This window comes from Phacochoerus africanus, chromosome 11, assembly GCF_016906955.1.
Source record: "Phacochoerus africanus isolate WHEZ1 chromosome 11, ROS_Pafr_v1, whole genome shotgun sequence".
NCBI classification, from domain to species: Eukaryota; Metazoa; Chordata; class Mammalia; order Artiodactyla; family Suidae; genus Phacochoerus; species Phacochoerus africanus.
The window spans coordinates 42,602,008-42,629,423 of NC_062554.1; the positions used below are offsets into that span (position 1 = coordinate 42,602,008).

The 27,416-nt window shown below is 43.1% G+C and overlaps 1 protein-coding gene across 2 annotated transcripts in view; it reads right to left on the bottom strand.

Annotated features, from left to right (window-relative positions):
• The window catches only part of CADM1 (cell adhesion molecule 1), a 339,043-nt gene extending 311,832 nt beyond the window's left edge, over positions 1–27,211 (bottom strand). The window contains exon 1 of one of the 2 annotated variants that reach the window (XM_047753310.1): positions 26,953–27,211. In XM_047753310.1, coding sequence (XP_047609266.1) covers positions 26,953–27,082 — 130 coding nt within the window. In that variant the 5' untranslated portion in view covers positions 27,083–27,211. The remainder of the gene's footprint in view (positions 1–26,952) is intronic. The other variant, XM_047753311.1, reaches the window with a different exon arrangement.
• Positions 27,212–27,416: the final 205 nt, after the last annotated feature.

Here is a 27,416-nt window from a genome sequence, read left to right on the forward strand (position 1 = left end):
TTAAATCTTATCCCTTGGTATAGTAACCTCTTATTTAAAACTTCTTTAAAAGCATGTTTTCGTATGCTTCTGAGGACAAGACTCCAACAGTTATTTCCAAGAAAAGGAATTACCTATCCAGATTTATGTAACCAAGGCAGAAGGAGAGAAAATAAAAAATGCAAGACTGTTTTCTAAATTTGTATTATGTCACCAGATCCGTCATAAAATACACCCACACTGTCGCCACTGTGACCTACGATCCACCACAGTGTGTCGTTTTATCCTCACAGACATCATCACTGTACTAAAACAGTCGACCTCACAGCAAGGGTCTGAAATAGTGACTCTTTTCTGCTCCACTCTGTGTGGAGCTAACACACTAAGCTTATACACTGAAAACAGCAATAAAGGGCTGGCCCCTGTGCGTGTTCTTCCTAATCCTATTTGCACTGATGACTCCTCTCCAAAACACCAGACTGATGGTACTACAGAAGGCTTTTCTCCAGAAAGCTGAAAGCACTTGGGGGCCACAAAGAGAGTGAGACCAGACATACACACACACACACACACACACACACACACACACACAGAGAAATCCATACGTTCAGTATGACAGTCAGGATATAGCAAACCACAGCCATGTGAAATCCTGAAGACCACAAATTCCAGACCTAAATTCTCAGGTAAGGAGCATTTATACCACTTTAAAATAAAAGAAACCCAGAATCTGGGCCACCAAAAATTCTTCTCAGAGAAAGCAGAAGTCTATCGAAGCATAATCGACAGCAGTGAAATAATGGAAATAAAACAGGCTGCCTTGCAAAGTCATCATCTAAAGAGAAAGGTGTGCTGGCGTCCCCGTCACGGCTCAGTGGAAACGAATCTGACTAGCATCCATGAGGACTCAGGTTCAATTCCTGGCCTCGCTCAGGGGGTTAAGGATCTGGCGCTGCCGTGAGCTGTGGTGTAGGCCACAGACTCGACAGGGATCCGTGTTGCTCTGGCTGTAGTGTAGGCCGATGGCAAAAGCTCCAATTAGACCCCTGGCCTGGGAACTTCCGTATGCCCCAGGTGCAGCCCTAAACGACAAGAAAAGAAAAAAGAAAGAAAGAAAAAAAAAAAAAAAACAGGGAAAGGTATGCTGGAAGGCAAATGAAATGTGAGAAAACAAAACAACTGGAAGAGTTAAATAGCAGTCAGTATAAAGGGTACAGAGACACAAATATAAACACTTCTTCAGAGTCTGAGGTATCTAGACAAAAACCAACCGTAAATAAAAGACTTCTACAAAGCCTAATATACTCACATGCAGCGTCCATTTCCACAGGTCTTTTTAGACCTTTTAACAGCAGGCCATGTATTTTTCCTTTTTTTCTAATTACAAAGGTGACATATTCATTATAGAAATTTCAAACAATATACAAATATAACTGAGAAAGTAGAAAGTCCACAATGCAATTCTTCAGACAAAACCTTTGTTAACAGCTTTATATTTATTCTCCAAATTTTAAATGAATATACTAATTAGATAGTATGCATTATAGATGAATTATACATAAAACATAGGTTTTTTTAAAAGAAAAAAAAGATCATACACAGAGTTCAGCAAGGTGCTTTTTTGCAACCTCCATATATATATATATTTATGTTTTTTTATTTTATAATAAATAAAAATATATTAAATAAATATATTTATTTATCTTGAAAACCTTTTCCTGTCTGTAGACATAGATCAACATCACTCTTGAATGGCTACAAAGAATTCTATCACACAGACAGACCATAATTTACTTAACCAATCTCTTACTGATGGACATTTGGGTGGTTTCCAGTTTTTCTGTCATTAAAAACAATGCAGCAGTTACATCCTTCTGCATATGTATTGAAACTATTTCTGTAAGCTGCATCCCTTGAAGCAGGATTTTGTTTGGGGGTCACAGAATATGCTAAACTTTTTAAAAAAATTATCCACTTAACTTTAACTCATACTATCAAAAATCTTCAAGGTAGCAATTGCTTTAACTGCTTAATTATTCTGATTTTCATCTTTAATATTTTTTTAAGACAATTTGTTCTACTCAAAATTAATTGCATAGGAATTAAATCAAAAGGTATGTTTTAACATATTCCTGATCACTTATTAGAAAATATGCTTTGTCTATAGTCTACATAAAATATTCCAGTTTTAAGAAATTTCATATATCCTCCAAATCATTCAAATCCTCTTAAATCCCACATCAAACTTGGAAGTTCTTCTTTGACTCAAATAGATTCACTGTAATCACAGTTTCCTGTTTGTCTTCCAAAAAAAGAAAAAAAAAACCCACAAGGATCCCCAACACATATACAGCTTTAAAATCCAACCCCCCCCAACACCCTACAAAATTGTCACTCCTAAATGAATGCATTAGAAACTCAAATACAAAAAGTCATGACATTCAGAGTCTGATTTCCAGTAAATCACTCAGGACACATTTCATGGCAAACAAAATACTTGCTGAGAAATATAGTTACCAGGGCAACCATAACTGACCTTTCATGTTTTATTTATCAATCATATTGCTGAATAATTCTTATTCTTGGAAACAAAGGAGAAAAAATGTACTATAAACAATGGTAATTAATTAAGGGTCCCCTGCTTCACACTAAATCACTCCTGCCAAATCTGTGTTTATCCAATAGACATGCTGTTATCTTCTTAGTTCTTGTCTAGGCTAAGGATGGAGATGGCAGATCCCAAAGAGACATTCACAAGCTACTGATATTAAACTTGATACTCTGGATGGAGAGGGTATAACATAAGAGCTAACTCTCAACAGACATTCGGACAGATATGGGAAATCATACCACTACATCATTGCAAATGCCTGGCACCTAGCAGATGCTCACTCTCAAAATATGGAATAATTGGAACTTAGAATGAATACATGCATGAATGAACAAATCCACCTATCTTTAAAAGTAGATCATTTCTAAGACTAAAAATTGCAAACATTTCACTATTTAGAAGCTACCTTTTTATAAGTTCCAAATAACATTCTCATCTAATCAAACATCACCTCTATGTAGGAAAAAACTGTTAAGCCTTATTTTTAGTAGCCTACAGTATGGTTCTACCTGCTTGAGCCTGGCAGAGAGGAGGGGAAAAACATTTGGGAAGAGAAAGAAAATGGCATTGGATTCCCAGGGTCCAAAAATGAATGGGATTTACTCATAACCTTTATCAAGGAGGCCCCCAGGGCACAAAAAAGAGCCTGGGGCTTAGTCTTGGCCTTGGATTTCCTGAAGTAAATCACTTTTCTGAGCCTCAGTTTCCTGATTTATACAATGAGGGGCTCGTCTGGATGTCCCTGATGTACTGAACAGCCACCCCTCCGGAAGGTTCAAGAAGCAACCAAGGACACCTCGGTGACAAAGTGTCCATCTGGGAAAGAGCAGCATTCAGTCTGCTGCCCAGGAGAGGCCGGGGGACTGTGGTCAGGGTCCTTCAATGTGAGGTTTCCACCCTCAGCCGGGGACGTGCACTCTTCTGAGTCCCCACAGGGGGGATTTCAAACTTTCTGTCTCTCCCTCCAGCTCCATCCAACAAGTACAGCATGGGCTCAGCTTTCCCGGGGAGAACGTCCATCTCTCAGGTCCTCGGCCCGCCCACCTACAAGCCAGCTTCCATCCTCCCTTTCCCATCACCTCCGTCTCAGAACAAAGAGGTCTCTCTCCTGCTCTCCAAGCAAATGCCCCCTCCTGGCCTTCATCATGGCCCTTGGTCCTTCAGTGATTGACTCGCACTTCTTTATCTTCTATCTCTCTCGGTACCACCTCTAGGTTTGGATACATATAAACCTTCTCAAGTCTCCCTAATTTAAAATATATTTTTTAATTGCCCTCAATGCTACATCTTCTTGTTTTCACTTTCTTCTCCCTCGCCCTCACTTCACCAGCTACAGCTCTCCAAGTCTATTCTCCCACCTCCTATTCCGTGCCCTCCACTTGCCCCAGCCACAGCCATGGGATTCCCACACTCACCCAGCACCAAAACTGTGAGGCTGAGCTCCCCATAAACGCCTAAGTGCTGTGTCCATGAACAGCCTCCTTCATCTAATCTGACCTTCCTGTAGCATGTGACAGCGTCTCTCCCTCTTTCTTAGAACTCTCTTCTCTCTTGGATCCTAAGACCAAAGGCTTTGCTGGTTTTCCTCAAAATTTCGGACAGTCCCCTCTTCACTCCTGCCCCTGGGTCATCACCTTCTGCCTCCCTTTACCTGCTGATGTTCCCTGATGAGTTCTGTCCTGAGCGCCTCTTCTCCTTGCCCAGTGTATGTGTTCTTAGGAGAGCTCACTGCGACCACAGCTCCAAATGAGTACTGGAGGGCACCTCCACCTGGACAGGCCACAGCCATCTCCAAAGCTAAGCACGGCGTCCCCAATCCCCAACCCTGTCCACCTCTAAACTCCCTGTCTTGGCTGGTGTACCTATCACCCACCTAGGCAGCCAAGCCCGAACTGGATCATTAATCTAGACTCCTCCTTTTCTTACTACTCTCATTCAGTCATGAAATTCTTCCCTTTTAAATATATCCTGAAACCAAATTCCTCCCAAACTACATGGCAGAGAGCTTACCTAGGCTCTCAGGATCTCAGCTACTCCCCCGCAGTTTCTCCCTAATTGCTCTCTATCTCTGGTTTCTAATCTCCCCAATCCATTCTGCACACAGCCAATTGGAATCTCCCCATCCATGAGACACTCTTCAAGGGAAAAAGCCTCCACCCTCCTCATCACCAAGTTGGTCCTTCATGATCTGACTCTCGCGGATCTGCTCCAGCTTCACCTTTTGCTGCACCTCAAAGGCTTTTTCCCCCAGCTGTGCTAAACTTTTTGCAGTTCCCAGAATCCCCCATGCTTTTGATGCTTCCACATCTGTCCCCATGTTATCTCCTGTCCTAGAAAAATTCCTAATACCATGTGCACAGCTCTCTCCTACTGATCTTTCAAGACCCAGCTCCAGGGCTCCCTAAAAGTGTCTCCAGACTCTAAGTCTCCATACCGAGTGTAAGAATTCCTCTTCCATGCTGCTGCTGCTCTTCCAAACTATGTCTATTATGGGCCTAAGCACATGGCATTGTTTTCTGTACTCTCTCCTACACAAGAATCTCAAATATAAGTGCCTGAAGAAAAGAAGCCCTATATAACTCATCTTTATAAATCTAGTGCTTATCATAGTGTCCAGCACGTAGTAGGAGACACACATATCCACACACAAATATGCATGCATTGACTCAAAAGGCATAGACAGGCTGCAGACAGAATTCACAGTCACATTAATTTTAATTCTTGGACAAACACTACACCCTGAAGCTCCTCTATATTCACTGTAGTCCAGAGCCTCCTTGAGTGGAGATTCCATTTGTCATGGGAAATAGAAGACCTCACGATCTTGCTTCTCCTATAAAATGGTCAATTTCACTTGAGAAATGCTGGTCGTGCACTAGACATCACAGATTCCCCTAAAGAGTCCACTCCTTCCAGGAGTTTTCAGTCTCAGAATCGGTAGAATATATTTTAAGAAAAAGTTCATAGTGAGTTTTTGGTATATATGCATGTCTGTGCATCGGTATTCTTTAAAATGTCATAAAGCAAATGGGACCACACATGAAAATGTGGTTTCCAAATGGAATATTCATTCCTTATGCTAAGTTTTGAAAGTTAACTCAAATGTCCTTCTGCCATCGCTCAGTTTTGTTAGTTACAAGGTTTCAAATCACTGTCATTGGGCAAGCAGTGAACATGCAACAATTATTTCACATTTTTCTTTCTCCTTCGCTATCACCTTTAAATCCACAATATCTCAATCCAACTGATGTCAGGAAATCCAGCCTGTCCCAACTTTTTTCTAAAACTCTTAAAACTGTTTGAACGAGGTGTTGAGCAGCTGTCAGTTATGGATTTGAAAATAAAAAAGAGCCTGAAAATTGTACGTTCAGTATAAAAAGATTAGGTGAAGCAATTTAGAATGTTTAAGAACTTTAAATCAAGTTAAAAGCAGTTACTATGGCCAGACCTCATGAAGCTCTGCTTAAGAGTCGCATTAACCTGGCAGTCAAAACTATTTAAAATGAATAATGTTTTTTTCACATTTCACTCACTTTCAGCATCATCCAAGAAAAAAAAGATAACAATTTGAATTGGCATAGGGCAGTACAGTCATGTAACAGTAACCTTCAAGATTTAGCTTTCTAAGGACAAAGCTAGAGCTATTAATCTGTGCACTCAATGAGCTGTACCCTTTCTAAGGCCAAAAAGGGATAATTCTTCAAATGAAGAAAGAACAATTAAGATATTCCAGAAGATTTTAGGCACGAAAAACAACACAAAAAAGTAGACAAAAATGCACAATCTGGATACCCACCATAGCTAGGTTCTAGATCAATACAAATCTACTGAATGTGGCATTAATGTCAGTACCCTAAACCAACCCCTCTTCCAATATTGATGAGCATGAGAATTTGGTTTCTTAGTTTTTAGTCCAGAGCTATGCTATCCAACATGGTAGCCACAAGCCTACCATAGTAGTAGGGCTAATACCCTACCCATAATGGGGCTAGTTAATTAAAGTCAAATATAATTAAAAATTCAGCTGCTCAGTTATACTAACCACATTTCAAGTGCTCAGGCGTCACTTATGGCTACTGGCTACTATACTGGACAGCACAGATACACAACACTTCCATCCTCACAGGAAGTTCTCCTGAAGAGTACTGGAGAAGCATGGCTGGAAAAAAGATGCTGAAGGAGTTCCCATCGTGGCGCAGTGGTTAAGAACCCGACTAGGAACCATAAGGTTGCCGGTTCGGTCCCTGCCCTTGCTCAGCGGGTTATCGATCAGGCGTTGCCGTGAGCTGTGGTGTAGGTTGCAAACTCGGCTCGGATCCCGCGTTGCTGTGGCTCTGGTGTAGGCCGGTGGCTATAGCTCTGATTCGAGCCTGGGAACCTCCATATGCCGCGGGAGCAGCCCAAGAAATGGCAAAAAGACAAAAAGACAAAAAAAAAAAAAAAGATGCTGAAGATGCTAGACCAGTCGACCCAGGTTGCTGAGCTCCAGCACTAAACTGAGTCACTTTATGACCATTCTACCTAGAGGAGGAGACCTTTCACGCCCTGAGGGTAATGTGCCAAAATTCCACAAGGATTTATCTTTCATAGGGAAGAGTTAAGGAAATGCAGACCACAGCTCAGCAGGCTGCCATAAGAGGCCTGAGCCACACTCTCACTAGTCCACCGCAAATCAAAATGCTCCCACACATCAATTTAATTCGTGACCCCCCGCTGACTAATATGCGCTAAGGAACCGTGCACAGGCTTTCTGGACCTCACACAGCATGCCGAAAACCAGGGTACCAAACATTAATCTACCTAAAGAATAGGAGCTGCCGTTAGGCTGACCTAGATTCTTCCTGCCATCCTGAAAGTGCTCCCTACGCTACCCTAGGATTTGCTTTTGTTCTCTGGTGGTAGTTGTTAAAGAAGCACACTTCCAGAAAAACAGCTTCCCTCCGCCCTCCCTCCCTGCTCAAGCCTGCCAAAACTGTCATTCTTTATGTGAAATATAAGGAGCACGGTGAGGTTCATTACTTTGCTCTTTATTCAGCACCACAACTTTTAGAATCGGAATTAAACGAAAATGTTTAACATGGACAGGCTGGACAGGCGCTCATGGTTCCCTACACCATAGTAAAGACACGGTGTGGTGTTGTGATGCACTGGACTCATGGTAGCACATTTCGTCCAAAAACCTGGAATCGGGGATCAAATGAGTGTTCCAACATCCTAGCTGTGCAACTAAGTTATGACTACTTTCCTTCTCATCCGACCTCCTCCCCAGAGTTAACTCACTTCCAAGAAAATCCTTCCCTCTTCAATATGCTTCAGCAGCTTAGTTAAAAGACTTCCATCCCACATCCACCCCGCCTATCTCCCATCTATGGCTCCCTCCTCCTTCCACGGCATTAATTTCCAGTCCTCTGACCAGTCCCTTCCCCCGTGTTCATCACAGTTCCTCAGGCCGTCCCCCCAAAAACACACCTTCCTTCAGGTTCTACCTCTACGAACCATCCTTTCAGGAGTCCTCATATACTCCTCTCCAGCACCTAACACAACGGCACACACGGGGCATTTAATACATGTCTATCAAGTGAGTAACTGAACCCATGCATAATGCAGAATCAGCTATCAAGTCTTTATAGAGGGCTTTCAAATCTGAATCTCTAGCTCTATTCTCAAGGACCACTTCTCAAACCACCTGCTGAACACCTCCCCATGTTCTAATGGTAGCTCAAGTTCAACATGTCCAAAACCAAGCCCACTGTTCTCCCTTACTAAACCTGCCTTGAGATTCTTATTTCTGCTCATTGGAACAGCCTTTCTCCTAAACTATTCAAGTTCAAAATTAGGGCATGCCTTCATTTCTTGTCTTGATTTCCCTTCAATCCCCATTTTCTGGTCAACTCTACCTCCATTCTTCCTCCATTGCTCTAATTCAAGTTTTCATAAAGTCTTACCTGAACTACTGTACCCCTAACCAACCTCTCATTTCTATTCTAATCCAAGCTATGGCCAGATTCATATTCCTAAAGCACCAATCTGACATTACTTCCCTGTTCAAAATCCTTTCACAATAGTTCCCAATGACCTCCTGAATTAAATCTAAATTTAGCATTCAAATTCTTCCACAATCTGGCTCCCAGCTATCTTTTGCTAATCCCATCCCTCACATACCATCGCTTTCCTACCTGTAAGCCTTTATTCACGTGGTTCTCCCTCAACGTAGAATGTCCTCTCTTCTCGTCTCTTTCTGGGGGCGAAACCTTCCCCATGTTTTATTATATGATAACTCCCTTCCTTTTTTGGGGGGGGGTGTACCCACAGAATACAGAAATTCCTGGGCCAGGGATGAACCTCCCCTAGCTCCCTTCTTTCCCTCTGATGCAAAGACAGAGATGACAGTAATCTGAAATCTCAGGTCCTTAACAAGTCCTCTGCTGTGGCCACAGCCACACCTTCACGGGCCCCAAAGAGATATGAAGAAAGGAAAGATGAGGCAAATGAGCATTGCTTGTTACTGCCCATGGCCTTGGCCTCAGCCCACAGGTGACCTCAGGAAATCGGGTGTCATTCTTTCCAGCTTTGTTGTTTTGAACCTGAAGGACTCATTCTGTTTAGACCCGTGGTTTTCAAACCTTTTTTAAAAGAGTGAAACACTTTTTCAAAGGGAATCCTATAGAGACCCACCATATAAACGTGGAGCTTCTCTTGTTGAAATGGATGGTAGAGTGCTCTGAGAACTAGCACCAGATAAATGTTATAAAATGAATTTAACTCTCATCAGTTATTCCATTATAAGTAGATTATATATTCATCTTTTTTTTTCAGTCTATCCTTTTCTTGCTCCTTTAGTTCATGAAAAGTTCAGGTCAAAATCTTCAAGGTCATGACCTTGTTTAAAAAAATCCAAAGACCTTGAAAAATATTCTATGAGAGCCTAACTCTGTATGCACTCACTGTATGAAACAAGGATAAAGGGATGTAATCGTGGCTAAAGTAATATGAAAATGAGACATCATTTTTGGTTAAAAAAAAATAATAAAGGTGAAGAAAAGTTCTGCTACTATTTCAGCCTGAAATTCTAACTTTCCAGATCTGATTCATGCTCCTGTATGAATGGAATACAGTGCTTGAGGAATAACATTTCAAGAGGAAAGAAAACTGAACGTGGTGATTGTTTAAAGAACCATCAACCAGTTTTCATGCAAATGACCAGAATAATGAAATAAGCAATCCTGCCAACAGGATCTAGAAGCAATTGTTTTTAAACAGGCTGCTTGAAGCATTAGCCACCTAATTCTAGAAGAAATTGATTAACGAAGCTTTTCTTTTTCTTGGGTAATACCAATCATATACCATATACATTAACACACCGGCAAAATGCGTATTTCAAAGATACAATTTTTCTGGAGCATTGCTGTCAAGTCATTATTTACTTGAGAGTAGGTCACACTGATAGATATATTTGCCAAGATCTGTAGTGGAAAGGAAGGGTTTAATGCTCTACCTTGAAGGATTTCTTAAGAAGGCCTTCCCTGAAAAAAATGTCTACCGAGAAAGGGAAAATGGTAAATGGCACAAAAATCAAGGAAGATATGTCAATCCCCTCAAAACCTCAACTAATTGCAATAATCCAAACACAATGCCTAAGAAATGCAAGCTGTGTAACCTAAGACAATACAGAGCTATATTGCTACAAGGGAAGCATCGATAAAATGCTACGATTCTCCATAATTCAAAGCATTTAAAGCACCCAACACAGACGAGGCTGGATGCCTGCCTTAGGCAGGGGAAAGAGAAGTCTAAATGGATGGATGTGAATATGAAGGAAGCACTTCAGAAATAGGCCATAAAAACAAGTTATGATAGGTCCTCCTCCCCTCCCGATCTTGTCGGGAAGTTAGAGTTATTGAGCAGACATCACTTATGACAGTGAGAGAAAGGCTAGCGAGCCCCCTCCCCTTCAAAAACGCCTCCACAAGGTCACAGATATATCAGTGTCACAAATACATTTAAAAAATATTACAGCGATAAAGTCTGGTTAGAGTGGGTTCCACCTCTATATTCACAGCAAAGAACAAACTCCCAACTTCTCCTAAATTAAAAGGTAATGTTGGCAAACTCTCTCCCCGTCTGTCTGCATATGAAATCTCTCCCACCTTCGTGCTGTAAAAGCAACAGGAAATCTTCTTTCTGTTTAAAACTCGATCAGTTGTAGGCAATTAACTTTATAAGCTTAATTTTGCCAGTCTTTTTTCGCACCAACGACAGTCACACAAAGAGTAGAAGCATTTCCACAAAACAGACTGCCTTACCCATTTCATTTTTTTAAAACACAGCAGAAGTCCATTTTTCATGTTTGATCCAACGACTGATCTATTTTTTGATCCTGAAGCCAACGACTCCACATATATCTTTATTACTGTACAAGGAAAACGGTTACCCTGAGGTCTACATTGTTCTGTGTTGTCCATGCCTCTCCTGAGAATATATCTATTTTAAGACAAGTCTCTCATATGGTAATTCTATTTTTAGTTATTCAGCAATCCCACTCCTGGGAATCTATCTGAAAAAAACCATGACTCCAAAAGTTACATGCACCCAATGTTCATTGTAGCACACTATACAATAGCCAAGACACAGAAATAACCAAATGTCCATCAACAGATGAATGGCTAAAGAAGACGTGGTATATATATATATATACCGTGGAATATAACTCAGCCATAAAAAAGAATGAAATAATGGCATTTGCAGCAACATGGATGGATCTCGAAATTATCATACTAAGTGAGGAGAGTCAGACAGTGATAGACAAACATCATGGTATCATTTATATGTGGAATTTTTAAAAAGGATACAAATAAACGTATGAGCAGACTTGCAGACTTTGAAAAACTTACGGTTACCAAAGGGGACAGGTCGGGGGGAGGGAGGGGTGGACGAGGGGTTTGGGATGGAAATGTTATAAAATTAGGTTGTGATGATAGTTGTACAACTATAAATATAATAAAATTCATTAAAAAAAAAGACAAGAGTCTTATAAAATCTGAGAGGAAGAGGGACAGATAGCCTCACAGAGAAGTTTCTTGGCTGGCTGTTTCAGTCTCAGTAATGACACAAAAGCCAGCCATACCAGGACTGTACAGTGATTAAGGAAATGGTAAACCACTCCAACCACCAAGTATGAACACTAGAAGTCAGTCCTTCGGGCTATGAAAACATCAGACACAGTGACAGCTCCTTATCCATTATGAGAGAAGAAACAATTTCTACTTAGAATTACAGTTCTAAAAGCTGATAATTAGACGACTAAATTAAATCCATACACAAAAGCCTAATGCAAATCCTGTACTGCAACTACTAGTATTCATAACAAATGAGAAAAGACAGGCTATACGCATATTGGAAATCAGACTGTGTAACAGGAACATGGTGAGTGAATAAGCAAATTTGAAGTGATTCATCTTTATACTGGTCTTATTAGTACCATGTTCTCTGATCATATTTATGCTAAAATGGCTAGGAAGGACTTCCTGGGCCACAGAAGGAATTTCCAATTCATTCATTTCTTTAACACATGGGCACACTGAACACATGCTATGTGTAGGGCATGGACCTCCACACTGATGAGGATACAAAGATGAATAAAAACGGGTCCCTCCTATAGAAAGGCTAGGAGACACATATCCATGGATACATGTCAACACATAATAAGGTAAGAAGTGTTAAATATCATGGGATGGCTAGAGAAATTAAATGGAAATTGAAAGGAAAATACTACATTCAGGCTGGTAAGCACATTAAGATTTCACAAAGCAGTACTGGACATGGGTCTTATGTATGCACAGGATTGAAACATGCAGACATGAAGAACAGAGGCTGGGGCATTTCCGCTGGTGAAAACAAAGTGGACAAGTATGAAAAGCACAGGTATAGAGAGGGACCTTGGGGCCATCTGGAGAAAGATGCTTGACAGGAGGAAAGAAGCTAAGTCCAGGGAAGTCCTTAGGGAAGTACAGAGAAGAGCACAAAGAAACCCACCTGAGGAGTTCCCCGTTGTGGCGCAGTGGAAATAAATCTGACATGGAACTATGAGGTTGCAGGTTCGATCCCTGGCCTCGCTCAGTGGGTTAAGCATCCAGCGTTGCCGTGAGCTGTGGTGTAGGTCGCAGACATGGCTTGATCTGGTGTTGCTGTGGCTCTGGCATAGGCCGGCAGCTACAGTTCCGATTACACCCCTAGCCTGGGAACTTCCATAAGCCACGGGTACAGCTCTAAAAATCCCAAAGAATAATAATAATAATAATATTTTAAAAAAAGAAACTCACCAGAGAGGTCATGTAAGTTTCCTTGAGAAATAGGGAGCTGGATCTCAAAAGATATGTAGGCATCAGCCGTCTAGATAAGGGTGCTTCAGGAGGAGGAAGAGAGCATGGCGTATCTAGGACATGTTTACTTTGGTTAAGTAAAGAACACAGTGTGCAGCTCCCAAAACAAGTCTTAAAGCGAGAACGCACGGTGTATAGCTAGCTGGCAAGAGGGGAGCTTGAGAGGAAGACAGAGTCAAGGGGACGAAGGGCACTGCAGGCCACACTGCAAGGGCGTAAGTGGCATCTTCAAGAAAACATTTCAAGATGAAAGCAAGCAAGTAGCTATCTAATGTATGATTTAGAAAGGTCCACCTAGAAGCACTGTTAAAGATGCATTACAAGGAACGAGACGAGGGGTAAACAGACCAATTAAGGCACTGTTAGATCCATTTAAATCTGCTCTCCTTATCTATAAAGAGGAGGCTAAGGGTAGATGGTAGTGGTGAAATGGACAGGAGCAAATATAAGCGATAAGCAGGACTTAGTTACTAGCGGAGGGAAGGGTAGCAAAGGAGGAAATACTCTAAGATGTTTCCCAGGCTCATGAGCTCACTGGGTATACGGGGGACATCCTTCACCAGGATAGACAATACAGGACAGAGGGAGGTTTGGGGAGCGAAAAATACTAAGCTCGGGTCTAGACATCTTTAACTTGAGGAAAATCTCACTAAGTGTTGAAAACTATGGATTCTGAAGACAGACCTGGTTCTACCACTTATTATTTGTGCCTCTTAGACAACAGACCTGTCATCCTCTCAGCTTCCTCATCTGTAAAATGTAGCAAGAGCAGTAACTACTTACAGGGTGACAGTGGGGATTAAATGAGATCAGGGATGAAGATACTGAATTAACAGTAGCTGTACTGTCATTAATATCATTTGAGATATCTGTGGAATATCAGATTGAGGTGTTTAGCAGGCAGCTTTAGAACATGGTCTGAGGTTTAGATGCAAAAGGCAGTGCACTTTAAAGTATAAACCATCTCTTTTTTAAAAAGTAGAGAGGGAATTCTCCCTGAGGCACAACAGGATCAGAGGGGTCTGTGCAGCACTAGGATGCAGGTTAGCTCCCTGGCTCAGCACGGTGGGTTGAAGGATCCAGTGTTGCTATACCTGCAGTGTAGGTCGCAAAGCAGCTTGGATCTGAACCCTGGCCCAGGAACTCCATCTGTTGAGGGGGCGGCCAAAAATGAAAACAAAAGGGGGAGGGTAGGAAGAATTGGAGCATTGGGACTTGAGACAGATTTCTGAAATTATCGGATGAAAAGAATAAACGATGACTGCTAAGAACCAAAGTAAGGCATGGTTATTAAACACCACAGACACACATCGCATTATATGAAAAAGGGGTAATCCCTATTTTCTTACAAGTGATTTGGTGAGTTAAATTAAAAAATAGATACAGAATTCTTCCAACTACACAAAGAGAATGATTATGCTAGAAGGAAGAAACAGAAGTAAAACTAAGAAAAAAAAATTGGTTTCCAAAGTAAAATAAAGCTTTATTGGTTAATCATCATATTAATATGAGAATCTAAGAGTTATCAAATCAACAGGTTATAGGCAGATGTTAAACACAGTTTATGGAAAGAAAGAATACTACCTATTATTTTTTCAAAAGGAAAACTAGGTAAAACATATGAGAAAGAAATGAAACTGGCTACAATAGGAAAATGGGTAGGAATGGGCCAGAAAGTACCAGGAAAGAAGTGACACTTTTGATATAGTTTTCATTTTTGAGCCATGGTAGCAATTTAATATTCAAAATATAATTTAAATCAACAAGAAAAGGAAAAAACTAGAATTGAAAAATAGAAACTAATGACACTAAGCATAATCTCATTGATCACGCGCGCACACACACACACACACACACACACAACTAATTTGCGAACTTGTGAACACAATAATCTGACCATCAACCCTCACTGGACCTATTTTATAGGCAAAAAGAATGGCAAAAAGCTTGAGCCTCACTTGGTAGATTTGTTGTCTACAGTGTTCTTGGTGGAATAATTGCAAAACTATTTTTTGTATAAATTATAAGAGACCAGGCAGCTGGGAACCAAGGTTCTCACCACGGGTAGAAAAAATATAAATAAGGAATGAAAGAAGGGAAGAAAGAACCCTAGTCTTATACTGGAATTGAAGGCGTCAGTATGAACTCATTGTTTAAATAAATAAGTATACATTTAAAATGTAAATAAAAACAAAGTGAAATGTATACAGATAAATACACAGATGAATATAAATACATTTATTTATATAATAATAAATATACATGTATCTCCTAGAGACGTAAGTCAACAATGAGCACACCTCTTTGGTATTGAAATACCACGTCCCCACTAAAAGGAACCAGAACTTCTCAGGGAAATAGCTGATTCCAGGGAAAATACGAGGTGAGCTTAGGCATCTTCTTGTGATATAAAATAAGATTATTTAAAAATTAATGGAGATATCTCAAAAGGATACAAGAGTCAGACTGAAGGGATTCCCGCTGGTCAAATTTGACGGTAAAGAAATGACACACTGGAAAAAAAATATTTGTTAATGTGTAAGTCCACTGTGATTTTTCAAAAAAAAAAAAACAAAATAGATAAAGGAGGTGGGCGGCAAGCTCCTCTTTACTCAAGAAGGCTTCTACCCAATGCAGGGGAAAGACAGAATTCGAAAAAGTGCAATTTTGGAACTACTGGTGGAATATTTGATTTAGACAAAGTTTATCAATGCTGCTTAAAACCATTAGATGAAGTGTTGTTTAAGAACAGAGCCTTCAGAAGTTCCCATCGTGGCGCAGTGGTTAACGAATCCGACTAGGAACCATGAGGTTGCGGGTTCGGTCCCTGCCCTTGCTCAGTGGGTTAACGATCCGGCGTTGCCGTGAGCTGTGGTGTAGGCTGCAGACGCGGCTCGGATCCAGCGTTGCTGTGGCTCTGGCGTAGGCCGGTGGCTACAGCTCCGATTCAACCCCTAGCCTGGGAACCTCCATATGCCGCGGGAGCGGCCCAAGAAATAGCAACAACAACAACAACAAAAAAGACAAAAAAAAAAGAACAGAGCCTTCAATCTCAAAAATACCCCCACAAAATTACTTTTTAATTACAAAGGAGCAAAAATGACAAAATCTATAAATCCACATAAACTAAGTGAGCCAACAGACCACTAGCCAAGAGATCAAATTTGCCATCCCTAAAACTGGGACCAACTGATATCATGTCCCTCTTGATGTGATGTTAAAAGGTGGCAACATCAGCTGTGTGATGTTCTTGGCTGTGATTACAGCCTGAACCGACCTCTGAAGACATAAGAAAACCATCTGTAGAACCATGGGACGTTCTAGAGGACAGCATATCTGGACTCAACAAAATGTCAGTGCCATAAAAGACATGCCCACACACACTCCTGAAAAAACCGCAATGGAAAAAGAAAGAAAAGGCCAAAGGGAAGGGGATGGTTCTAGATTAAAAGAAAAAAGACATGGAAACCATATCCAAGGTGTGATGGTCTCTGATGGATTCTGGATCAGGGAAGACAAAGAAATACAGATCAAGAAAATTAATAGAACAACTGGGAAGTCTGAATATGGACTAGACATTCAACAACATCACTGGATACTGAATTTCTTGAATGTAACAGGGGACTGAGGTTGCATAGGAAAATGTCCCTATGCTCAGGAATCTTGTGCTGAAGTCTTCAAGACTGATGTGTCACTATGCCTGCAACTTGCTTCACATGGTTCAGAAAGAGGGGGGAAAAAAGATATGTGTGAATACATTATTTAGAGAACTAGAGATAAAACAAATGGGCAAAATGTTGACAGCTGATGAATCTCAGTAAGTAAACAAGCATTTGTTATACTCTTCTTTCAACTTTCCGGTGGTTCTGACATTTTTCAAAATAAAAGTTGAGAAAAAAAACCAACTGTAACCCTCAAGAAACAAACTAACCAACTATGACAGCACCTAACACAATGCCTGGTATAAAAGCAGATACTTGATTTAAAAAATAATTTTTAAATTCTGGTTCTTCTAACGAATGCCTTATGGGTTAGCTACAGAAATACAAGTTCCTAAATTAAACATAGTATATAAAATATAAGAGGACAAGTAAAACCATCACCTGTCTATGTTAAAAGGCCCATAATTTGAGATTATAATCATTGTCAACTTCTAGGGGACTGATAATCCATTTACATCCAAAAAATATTCAACTCCAGGTGGGATCTTAATCTTACTGACACTTTGTTTCTTCAGTTTCACCTTAGAAACAGTTGAGTACATCCTGAATTAGTCCTTTCAGCACAGAATTTTCCAGTATTCTCAAACATATGAGGGATTTACAAATGTGATTAATAGCAGTAGTAGCCAGAAACATAATCCCCAGCACTAAGCAGTAGCTGTTTTAATAAAAGCCATATAGGAGTTCTCTTGTGACTCAGCAGGTTAAGGATCTGGCATTGTCACTGCTGTGACCCCGGTTTGATCCCTGGCCTGGGAAATTTCACATGCCACAGGTGCAGCCGAAAAGAAAAAAAAGAAAGGGAAAAAAAGGTTATATATATACAATACTTCCTTATCAAGTATGTTCATATATACGATCTTATTTTTTAACACCCTGTAAGGTAGGTTGATTTTGCTGTTTTTAACTCATAAGCAAAGCACTGGGTTTATACTGTTCTGTAACCTATCCTTCGTATCCCGCTTGCCAACCAGCCCAGAGGTGGAGAGACTGGCTTCCAGAAAGGGAACCAAACAACAGCTAACATTCATGTGATTACTAACAAAACTAAAAGAAAAGAGACAGAAGTCTCTTCACAATGATGTGTACTCACAAGATATGCACAAGAAAAAGTGAAGTTAAGTGTCATTTAAGCTCAACTCTACCTGAACCTTTTAAGATATAAAACCATTTGAGCAGTAATTTAGTACTAAATTAACCTGGTTTTCTTCCTCCCCATCTTTGATGTTTTCATTGTTTAAGTAAGCATTTCTGCAAGAGAAATGAAGCAGGGTTCCTGCTCTGTTCAAGGAAACTGATGGCGTACGGTAGCCTCTGCAAGACTTGGCTTATCCCAGGCTGATAATCACTTACCAAAGAGCCAAATACACACCGCATTTCGCATACAACCTTTACCCCCAAGCCCATCCCCAAATACTCCATGATAATCAAGTTTTCATATCACTGAATTATCATGCTACGTCATCTCACAGTAGCAAAAACTGAACTCTGCAGGGGAAGGATGCTAGAGGAGGGAAAAAAAAAATACGGAAAGACCTGTAGCAGATATTATTATTAGATAAAGGCTTTGAAAAGATCCTTAAGAGAACAAGTGTAGCAGTTAGTCTGAGAAACAGGCCAGAAACAATTCACCTGCTCCACGTTATCAACTAAAATTCTATCTGCCATGATGGGGGAGATGACCGTGTTTAGTGGGACAACGCTGTTCCCAAAGCCAACACTATCTCAAGTGTTAGCTAAGAAAGGCCTGGGTTAAGGACTTCTTAGTAACTGATGCACCAAATATGAGTACCAAATGCTCTTCCAGGGTGGCATCTTTCAGAGCATCTTCAGAGGGACTAATCTCATTTATACCAAGTCAGCGGCTCCAGATAAGGCCCTCTGACTCTAAGTCTTCCAAAGTCTTCAACTACCAAAGGTTTGACCTTTTCTGTCCAAAAGTCTTCCTTTGCCAGCCTACATTTGTTAATTCAATTACACTATTTTAGGCTACAGCAAATGCTCAAATTCCAACACAAACGACCAAATAGGCACAATACACTTGTAGCATTCTAAGGTTTACATTTTTTCATTAAAATAATGGCAATACTATCTGCACATTTTGGCTTATTGCAAAGAAATACAGTCATATATATATATACATATATCTGTAAAGCAGAAGAAGAACTCCTGGGTTGGCATAAATTTTAGATAATCACGTGTTAGGTACACTGAAAGATGCAAAGGAAAGATGTTTATTCTCAAGGTGGGTAAGGAGATTCAGCCATCCTACAATTATAAACCAAAAGAGTTAAGAGAAAAACAGATCAGAGAGCAGTTTTATGCAAAGGCAACAAGCTGAAGGCTGATCAGTGGAACCACTTTCTTCCTCGGTTTCACTGGAGAATCATCAGTCTTCCAGTCCCATCAGGATTGGGCTGAAAAGTAATAAGAAACGAGGGCAATTAGAGGAGTGAGAAAGCAATTGAAGAAGGAATAACGTAAAGACAAAACAGTGTGGATTTTGACTCTGGTGTGAGAAGCAAGAATTTGTGATTAGGTTTCTGAAAGGGCAATGTCGTGATCCTGTCCAGGAAAGAATTACAGCTGTGGTAGGCAGACTTCGTTCTGACTCGCAGAGGCTGGGGTCAGGGGAATTGGTTAGGAAGCTTCTGCAGTAAAACATGGTTTGGGGAGGACGTTGAGGCTTCCAGAGAATGTCGTGGAGAAATACTCAGCCCCCTTTCATCCCACTTTATGTCACTCCAAGAGTGAAAGCTAAATAGGAAAAAAAGACTCCAAATTTCAGGACCCTGGAGACCAGGATGATGATGGTGTCATTTGCAATGATGGAGACTTTGAGAAAAGTTGAGACCTGTGGCAGAAAAGATAAGAGGTTCAATTTCCGACGTGTTAACTTTTAGGCTACTCCTAGCCAAGGGGAGATAAGGTACAACGGAGGAGAGGGGGCCTGGGAACCCTTTGTTCTTAGACACATTCCTCCCCACCCCCACTCCCACCCCGACCAGGGACCTCCTAACTTAATTCCAGCTTGACATCGCCTTCTTCTACTGGATCGCTCAAGAGGATTTAGAGTGCCTACCTTACCAAGGAAGACTGCCAAGAGCGAGCTATTTATTCTAGGCATTTTTAAAAGTCCATGTCACTCGAATATCAACTTCAAACACTGAGTAGCATTTTAATATATATCAGAGCACTTTCATTTCAAGCCTATTTAACATTTCTGAAATATCTAGATCAAAATGTTGGGTCAAATGACTGTATTCCAGTAAAACATCTACTAAAAGAAAAACACTTCCCCACCCCAGAGCTCTCTGAAGATAATCACTCCATTCAAGACACCTGTCAGTCATAACACATTTTTCTTAATACTCGGCTTTCTGGAAATCTTACCGCCCCGCTCCTCTTTTGAGTAATAATAAAGGCCGCACGTCACTTTGCCGTGCACGTATGTAAATACCTCCATCTCCCTTTCTTCCAGCTCTCGTTCAAGGCCAACGGCACCAAAGCTTTTGAGAACCAACACTGGAAGATCTTCAAAGAGAAAGTGTCCATTAACCACAACAGCAGCTGCTGGCTAGAGCCTGCAATTTAAATCTCTGAAAAAGAAACTGTGGCTTCTGAAATTTAAACAAGGAGGTGCCACTTGTAATTACAAACATTCCAGTGGGTTCCTTCCTTCATTGATGGTTTCCAAACAAAGGCTTTTTATTTTATTTTGGTGGCGTTCCCCAAACGCTAAATGTAGACATTCCTTTGTGCTTTTCTGGTGCCCTGACCCCCTCACAAGAAGGGCGCAGGACGTGGATTTTTACCTGGCCAGACCTTCTGGGACCCCTCAAAATCATCTCAAGTGTAATTACTTGTTTGGCTGGAAACCAAAAAGCCAAATGCTTCAGATTTATAGTCCACATTAAATATATTTGAGAAAGAGCCTCTTAAAACAAACACACACACACACACACACACACACACACACACACACACACCCCCTCACATTCCACGAACCTTGGAAAATAGAACCCACCTATTTTCCAAGAAACCAAGGAAGTTCAGAAACTAACACTCAGCCATTCTAACATTTCTACCTGAAATTTTTAAATTCACATTTTAAATTAATGGGGCAAATACTGAGAAGCAAAAAGAGTAACATTTTTCTCTCCCCACCACCCCACAGCCCCATCCTACAAAAATAAGACCCAAATACTTACAGCTCACGTGCGTTCCCCACACCAAAAAAGGCACTTTGTGATCACTTCAGTTACAGAAAACAGGCTGAAATTAGCACGTGGCCAGTTAGAAATGGGAAAATATGCCTTTTTTCTTTTGGTCATATATTTACAAAACGCAAAGATGTTTATACCACAGAGACATTAAATATGCGAATGAGGTATCTCACATCCATCAAACTTAAATAGTCTTTCCCACGGAAGTCCTCAAATGGAGAATATTCATTATGAGAACAACTAGAAAGGGCCAATCTCACCAAGGGTGCTTTCCATGGCTTGCCACAGTCGAGGGATTTGCTACAATTACCGCATATTTACACAACCATATTTACACAACAATAAAACTCTTCTTATCCGATCCAAACAAAACCTTGCTCAAAATAAACCAAACCACATGAAAAAGTCTCCTCCGTGCAGGCAGTAATCCTGCTCTGGTTCCTCTGGGTCCTGCCTCAGCTTCAACCCACTGCAACAAGCCTTTTCTCTACCTTCCTGGGTAAAGCAAGAGTAGGGCAAAAATTCTGTACACCAGTGCAGAAGATATATACTCAGCTAATGACACTGTGATTGTGGGGACAGGGGAAGAGCTGTATCTTACAGAGATTTGTTCTAAAGTCATTTACAGAAGAAAGGAAAGGATGTCCAGGATTTGTGTAAAATAACTTAGGAAGAGGAGGAAAGGAAGTAGGGAAGGTAGATGGACCACACAGGTGGATAATTACCCAACTGGATGATTTGGGTTCATGATGGCATTCTTTCAACTTTTGCATAGAATTGAAAATGTCCATAATAAAGTGAAAAGATAAAGAAATAGATCAACATAAAAAAAATCATCCTGCAGCAATAAAAAAATTTTTGTTCTGAAGGAAATCATTCTTGGCTTTCTCCCAGTGTTAGTGGAGAGGGACAAGAACCTGCCAAGGAAATCAAGATGAGCTTTTGGTCTTATCTTAAGGATCCTTCCTTTTTTCTTGAGTTATGTGGAACCAGTTCCACTGTTAATATTACTCCTTGAAATGACAAAACAAAAGCTTAAAAGTCTAAAGCCCAGTTTTCCTGCATCCGACTGACGACAGCCACACAAATCCGCGCTCACCCCTACGAAGATGCCTTGGACAGTGTTCATGTGGTGGCTGCCAAATCCAGGCCAGAGGTTCAGAATCCTTTGTCAACACCAAAGACAACTTTCCCCAAACTGGTCCTTTCTTCCCAGAGGTCACGCCTCTGACCCATTGGTTGATTACCCAGCAGAGCAATTACTCCTGCTGCCTTCCGAACACAAACTGTTCCTACCCAGGATCTCATCTACCCTCGATGCATATCCCTTATTGGGCAGCCCTTGATCTACTGGCTGGACTTCAAGGGACCAGCTTCCTGGATATCCAGGAAGCCCAGCTAATATATGTAGCTCAGTTCATTGGGAGGCACCGCCCTTCTCTCTCTGGGCTTTGGCTGCCTCACTGCAAAATAATGAGATTCCACCAGAAAATTTCCAACATCCTGCCCCTTTCAAAAATTCCCTGATTATAAGAATCTCTAATTCATCAACAGGTGATATTAAGAAAAAGAACTTTGCATTAAAATGTTACATCTCCTATTAAATGCTTTTAAATGTGAATATGAATACCGGGTGAGCTTCTATATATGTGCATTTATCTATCTATGTATATATCTATATATCGCATGTGCATATATACATATTTGTGTTAGTACACACACACACACGCACACGCACACACACTAACATACATACTAACTGATACCATTAGGTGCTTATATGGGACTAATTGCTTGCAACTCAAAGCAGCAAATTTTCAATTCTGCAACAGATGTCGCTGTGTGATTTCTCCTTTCAGTGCTGGATTTCCAGTTAAAAATGCCCAGCATAGTGGTCAGTACCATACTATTCTTCCCAAGAAAGAGATACAACATGTGAATCCTTTGGATTTATTTCTTATAAAATTTATTCATATTGCTGGTAAATTTCCATTCAAATCATAGGATTGATTAGTTTGGCCCAATTTAAGAGATTCCCCTGAATAAAAAATGGGCCTTTTGTTAAACGCACAGGCACACACAAAACCATTTTTTAAATGTAAATTCTAAATGGCCGATTAAGCATTAAAATGTCACATACAGAAACCCAGCGATTGAGAGAGTCTATATTCATAGCAATATTATCCATTTTTTTAAAGCCTGAAAATCACTGAGCAATAGAGGCCAAGGAATAATAAAAATTCACTGACGTATAAAGCCAAAATGTACCAGGTGTGGGCGAAAGTCACTCAAACTCCAAGCGCACCATTAATGACAATGATAATTTTGGATTTCAGTTTTCACAGCATTTCTTTAAAAATATACAGTAAGCCTAATATTATAATTTCAAGACCTCTTGCCAGTCTGACATTCACTATCTACCACTTCTTGACACATGGCAGAGAGAAAAGTGACATCTCTTTCCATTGAACCCATCTCTCCGCCAACGACCATCCATCTCAACAGGTAGCTAGGCTAGCACTTTCTTCCAGTGAAATTCAGAGCTGGGAGAAAGGGTTTCAAAATCTCCCTCTGAGACCCAGGAACCCGTTACCTTCTGGGGTTTTAGAAGGAGCCGAGCGAACCGTCAAGGAGTCCAGGGAGTCGAGGACCAAGTCGGCTAAGAATACGAAGTCAGGAAACAAGGGAGGAAGCGCCAGTGTCCTGCCTCGGTTCTTCCCTGTCCCACTCCCCTTTACCAGGAGGGCCATTGGGGAAAACTGGATAAAGCATGTACAACATCCATATGAATAAAGCTCTTTGTTCCCGAGAACTGCCTGCTCTTTTATTCCCCTCTTTTTCCGTATTTGTTCATTTCAAAAGATTGCTCAATGGGTCTCTTGTTCCTCCAAAATGTCCCAGGCAAATAATGCAAGCTTGTCTCGTCACACCAGTCACTAAATGAAGCCTTGTGCGTCTCCAGTGACACATTGTAAATATAAAGCGGCATTAATGAGGGATATTTTATCAAAGCTATCACAGGCAAGTGCAAGTCCCTCCTGCGGCTACTCGATTTGATGCAGCGAAAAGCAACAATAGCTGGGCGGCACTTTTGTAAAGTCCCTACCTGGGGTACACAAGCCCCAACAGGCTGAGACAGGCAAAAACTCATCACACACCCCACCCGCCCACCATCCTCTCTAAGGCTGAAAAGGTAAGAAGGAGCGTGATCAACCTGTGTTCACTGGAAGTGGGAAACATCAGACCAGCACCCCGAAACATTAATGGGCGTGATTTACACTGAGAAGTGAGCTTCGACAATCCCATTTTAGCTGCATTTCATTAACATCCATTTCATCCAAACACCACAGGAGGGACGTGAGATTTCCTCCAGGGGATAGATGGATTCAGTTACAGGGAAAGACAGAACCGGGACCTACTACTGCACAACAGCCCCCAATGGCTGTCCCCGCGAGGCTGTAAAGGAAAACAAGCCTAACGAAGTTGGAAGGCAACACCAACAGGTTTCTCTAATCCTGGGAGTGGCAAGTGGAGCCCTCTGAGAAAGCTTAAGCTAAGAGGACTAAGGAAGACAAGTCCCTGGGTTCCCAGCTGAAATCTACTCTCCCGGTCTAGGACCTCTAGGACCTAGGGCGAGGCCAAGCCCCCCTCTTAAGCTCAGCACCAAAAGAAGGGCATTAGAAGAAAAAAAAAATTAAAGAAAGTCGCCTCACCCCCTCTCTACAAATCACACCCAATTACTTTCTAATTTGAACACAATCTGATAACCAGCGTACAAACAGGGAGGTGCACAAGAGCAAGAAGCTGCTTCCATGGTAACTGGCAACAGAATTTTCTTGTAGCTTTGACATGCACGGTTGAGTTCCAGACCGCGGCTTTCTAAGTCAGCATATATCCCTCGCTGGGAAGGGAACTTCTTACGGCGAGATAGTTACAAATAGAGTACAGTTGCTACTACCCGTGCCTTCCCGGAGCAGACTGGACAGAGGAGGTAGGATCTGATCCTACTCTGCAGCCAAGCGGCATTGCATGGCTCCCATTTTTAGTCGAAAGGCAATATCCCCAACCAGCGCCCCCCCCCCTTTCTTTTTTTGCAGCCAATGCAAGTCTATTGTTGCCTCTATTATGCGCCAGTTACCGAGCCTGTACTCACGCTCACGTTTAACTGACACTGGCGCGTTTTTACAATGCAGCAGCACGAGGAATCTCTTTCAGGAACATTTTATTGAACCTATCCAGTCAGACACATCACCCGAAATGAAGTTGTAACCACACCGGCGTCGGCTGAACCCAATTATCTCGTAACTCATAAATTAAGAATTCACAGAGGAAAAAACACATAAACAACATTGGGAGACAGTGGCATGGAAGAAAAAAATCCTCAGCTCTGGCTGGGACTGAAGCTGCCGCCAGATAGATACCCACCCCCATGGATCCCCGGTAGCTTCCCCAAGCCGAGCTCCCTGAAAGCCTTTGGAGGAAGGGGGGCAACCAACCCGGAACCCCCCAAATCCAAAGCTAGCACCCCCAGATCTCCCCATTTCCTACAGCGTGTCTCCTGCGGTGTTTACGTAACTGTGTGTCCTCTGGCGTGTAAACAAAAGGCACAGCCCAAGCGGAGAGGCGCCCCGGGAGCTGCACGGTGGCCCCAGCGCTACGCCAGCCCGGGTCGGGGGCTCCGCAGGTGGGGGCTGAGCTCTCGGTGTCCTCCGCCACTTGTTGCTCGCGGGTCCTGCGGCTCCCGAGCAGCGAGAAGGGGCTTTGCAGGCACCCAGCCCTGCTGCAGCCCCTCCTGCACTTCCCCGCCCCCCGCGGCCCAGTGCCTCAGAGTCCCGGCTCCCGCTCCGAGCCCGCAGCAGGCGACCAGGGGCGCGGGGACGCAGCGCGGCCGCCGAGCGTGGCGGTGGCGGGAAGGGGAGGCAGGGTGCAGCACCGCCGGCCTCTCCGCTGGGGAAGAGCTCCGGCTCCCTTTTGTTAGCAAAAGCAAACACTGCCCTCTTCTTTCCCGACCGCGCCAACGCGCCCGGCACTCGGGCAGCCCCACACATCGTGCTTTAGCTGACTGCTCGGCGTCTTTAGGGAAGGAGCCGGGCGTGCTGAGCCGCCCCTGGGCAAATTCCCAAGAAAGCTCTGCACACAGGGGGCGCCCGGAGGCCCGCTGGGTGCCCGCCTGGCCGCAGAGGCCGAGAACGCTCCCTCCACCACCACCGAGCTGGCTAAAATGACAGGCAACCTGGAAATCCGGTATCCCCACTCGCGGCGGCGGACGCCGTGGAGCAGGCGGGCTGCAGGCTCGCGGCTCCTTCCCGCAGAGGCGGCGACAGCAACCGCCCCCCTGCGGGGCCAGGCCCGGGGAACTTTCCCTGCCTGGATCCCGGCCAAGGAGACCCGCAGCCCGGCGGAGGGGGCGGAGGGGCCGCGATCCGGCTGGAGGGAGATACGAGGGGCGCGCGGTTCGGGGACAGGGGAGAAAGGCAGAGCGCGGGCAAAGCAGGAGAGATGAGACAAGTCTGGGGATGTCCAGTGGACCAGTGAGGAATCGCTCTGGAGGCGGCCTCTAGTCAGCCATGGGGAGGCTTCGGGTTTGAAGAATTGGGGGGCCCGCTGGAGAGGCGGGGGCAAATGGGCAGCACAGAGAGGCGGGAGGATTTGCAAGTTACGGGGACAACAGCGAGTTTGGGAGGGTCCGGAAGGTTTGGGGGTTGCCTTGGATCCATCCCCTTCTCCTAAATTCTCTAGCCCCGGGCCCCCCATTCTCACTCCACTCCGCACCCCGCGCCAAGCTGGGGAGAAAAGGTGTGGGTGCAGCCATCCCCAAGGACTCTAATTCACACCAAGGTGGGCAAGACAGAGGGGGTTTACCGACCCCCTCAACCCCTTGCTTCTCAGCCCTGAGTTTCCTCTCCACACACCCTCTGATTTAGATTTAGGAAGTGGGGGAAGGTTGTCATGGAAACGTTTCCCCCCTCCATGGCTACGGCCACTGGGGTGCCTTAGGAGATTTAAGGGGCCAACCCGCCAGTGCCCACACCTACCTGTGGGGATCAGTGCCGCGGCAGAGAGGAGCAACAGCAGAAGCCGGAGTCGGAGCCCGGGAGGCGCCGCCGCCGCCGCCGCCGCCGCCGCCGCACACTGGGGTCCGCTCGGCAGCACAGCACTCGCCATGTCGGGCACCTGCCTCAGACTGGCGGCGGTGGCTTCCTCCGGAGCCCGAGCGGACAACTAATGAGATGCTAATGACATGCACTGGAGGCGGAGTCCGGACCCACCAATCACAACGCCGAGAGCGTAACCGGGCTCTCGGAGGACTCGCCCCCTCCCCCACCCCGCCCCCTGGCGCTGGCGTTCGGTGGCGCGCCCGCGCCACCTAGGGGCGGAGCCAAGGGGAGGGGCTTATGCAAATATGTTTATGTGAAAATTCATTTTCGCTTCCCCCAGATCTGGAAGAAAGTGTTCTGAGCGCCTAGCGTGTAGGAGCTCCGGCTCCTGGAGCGGGTCT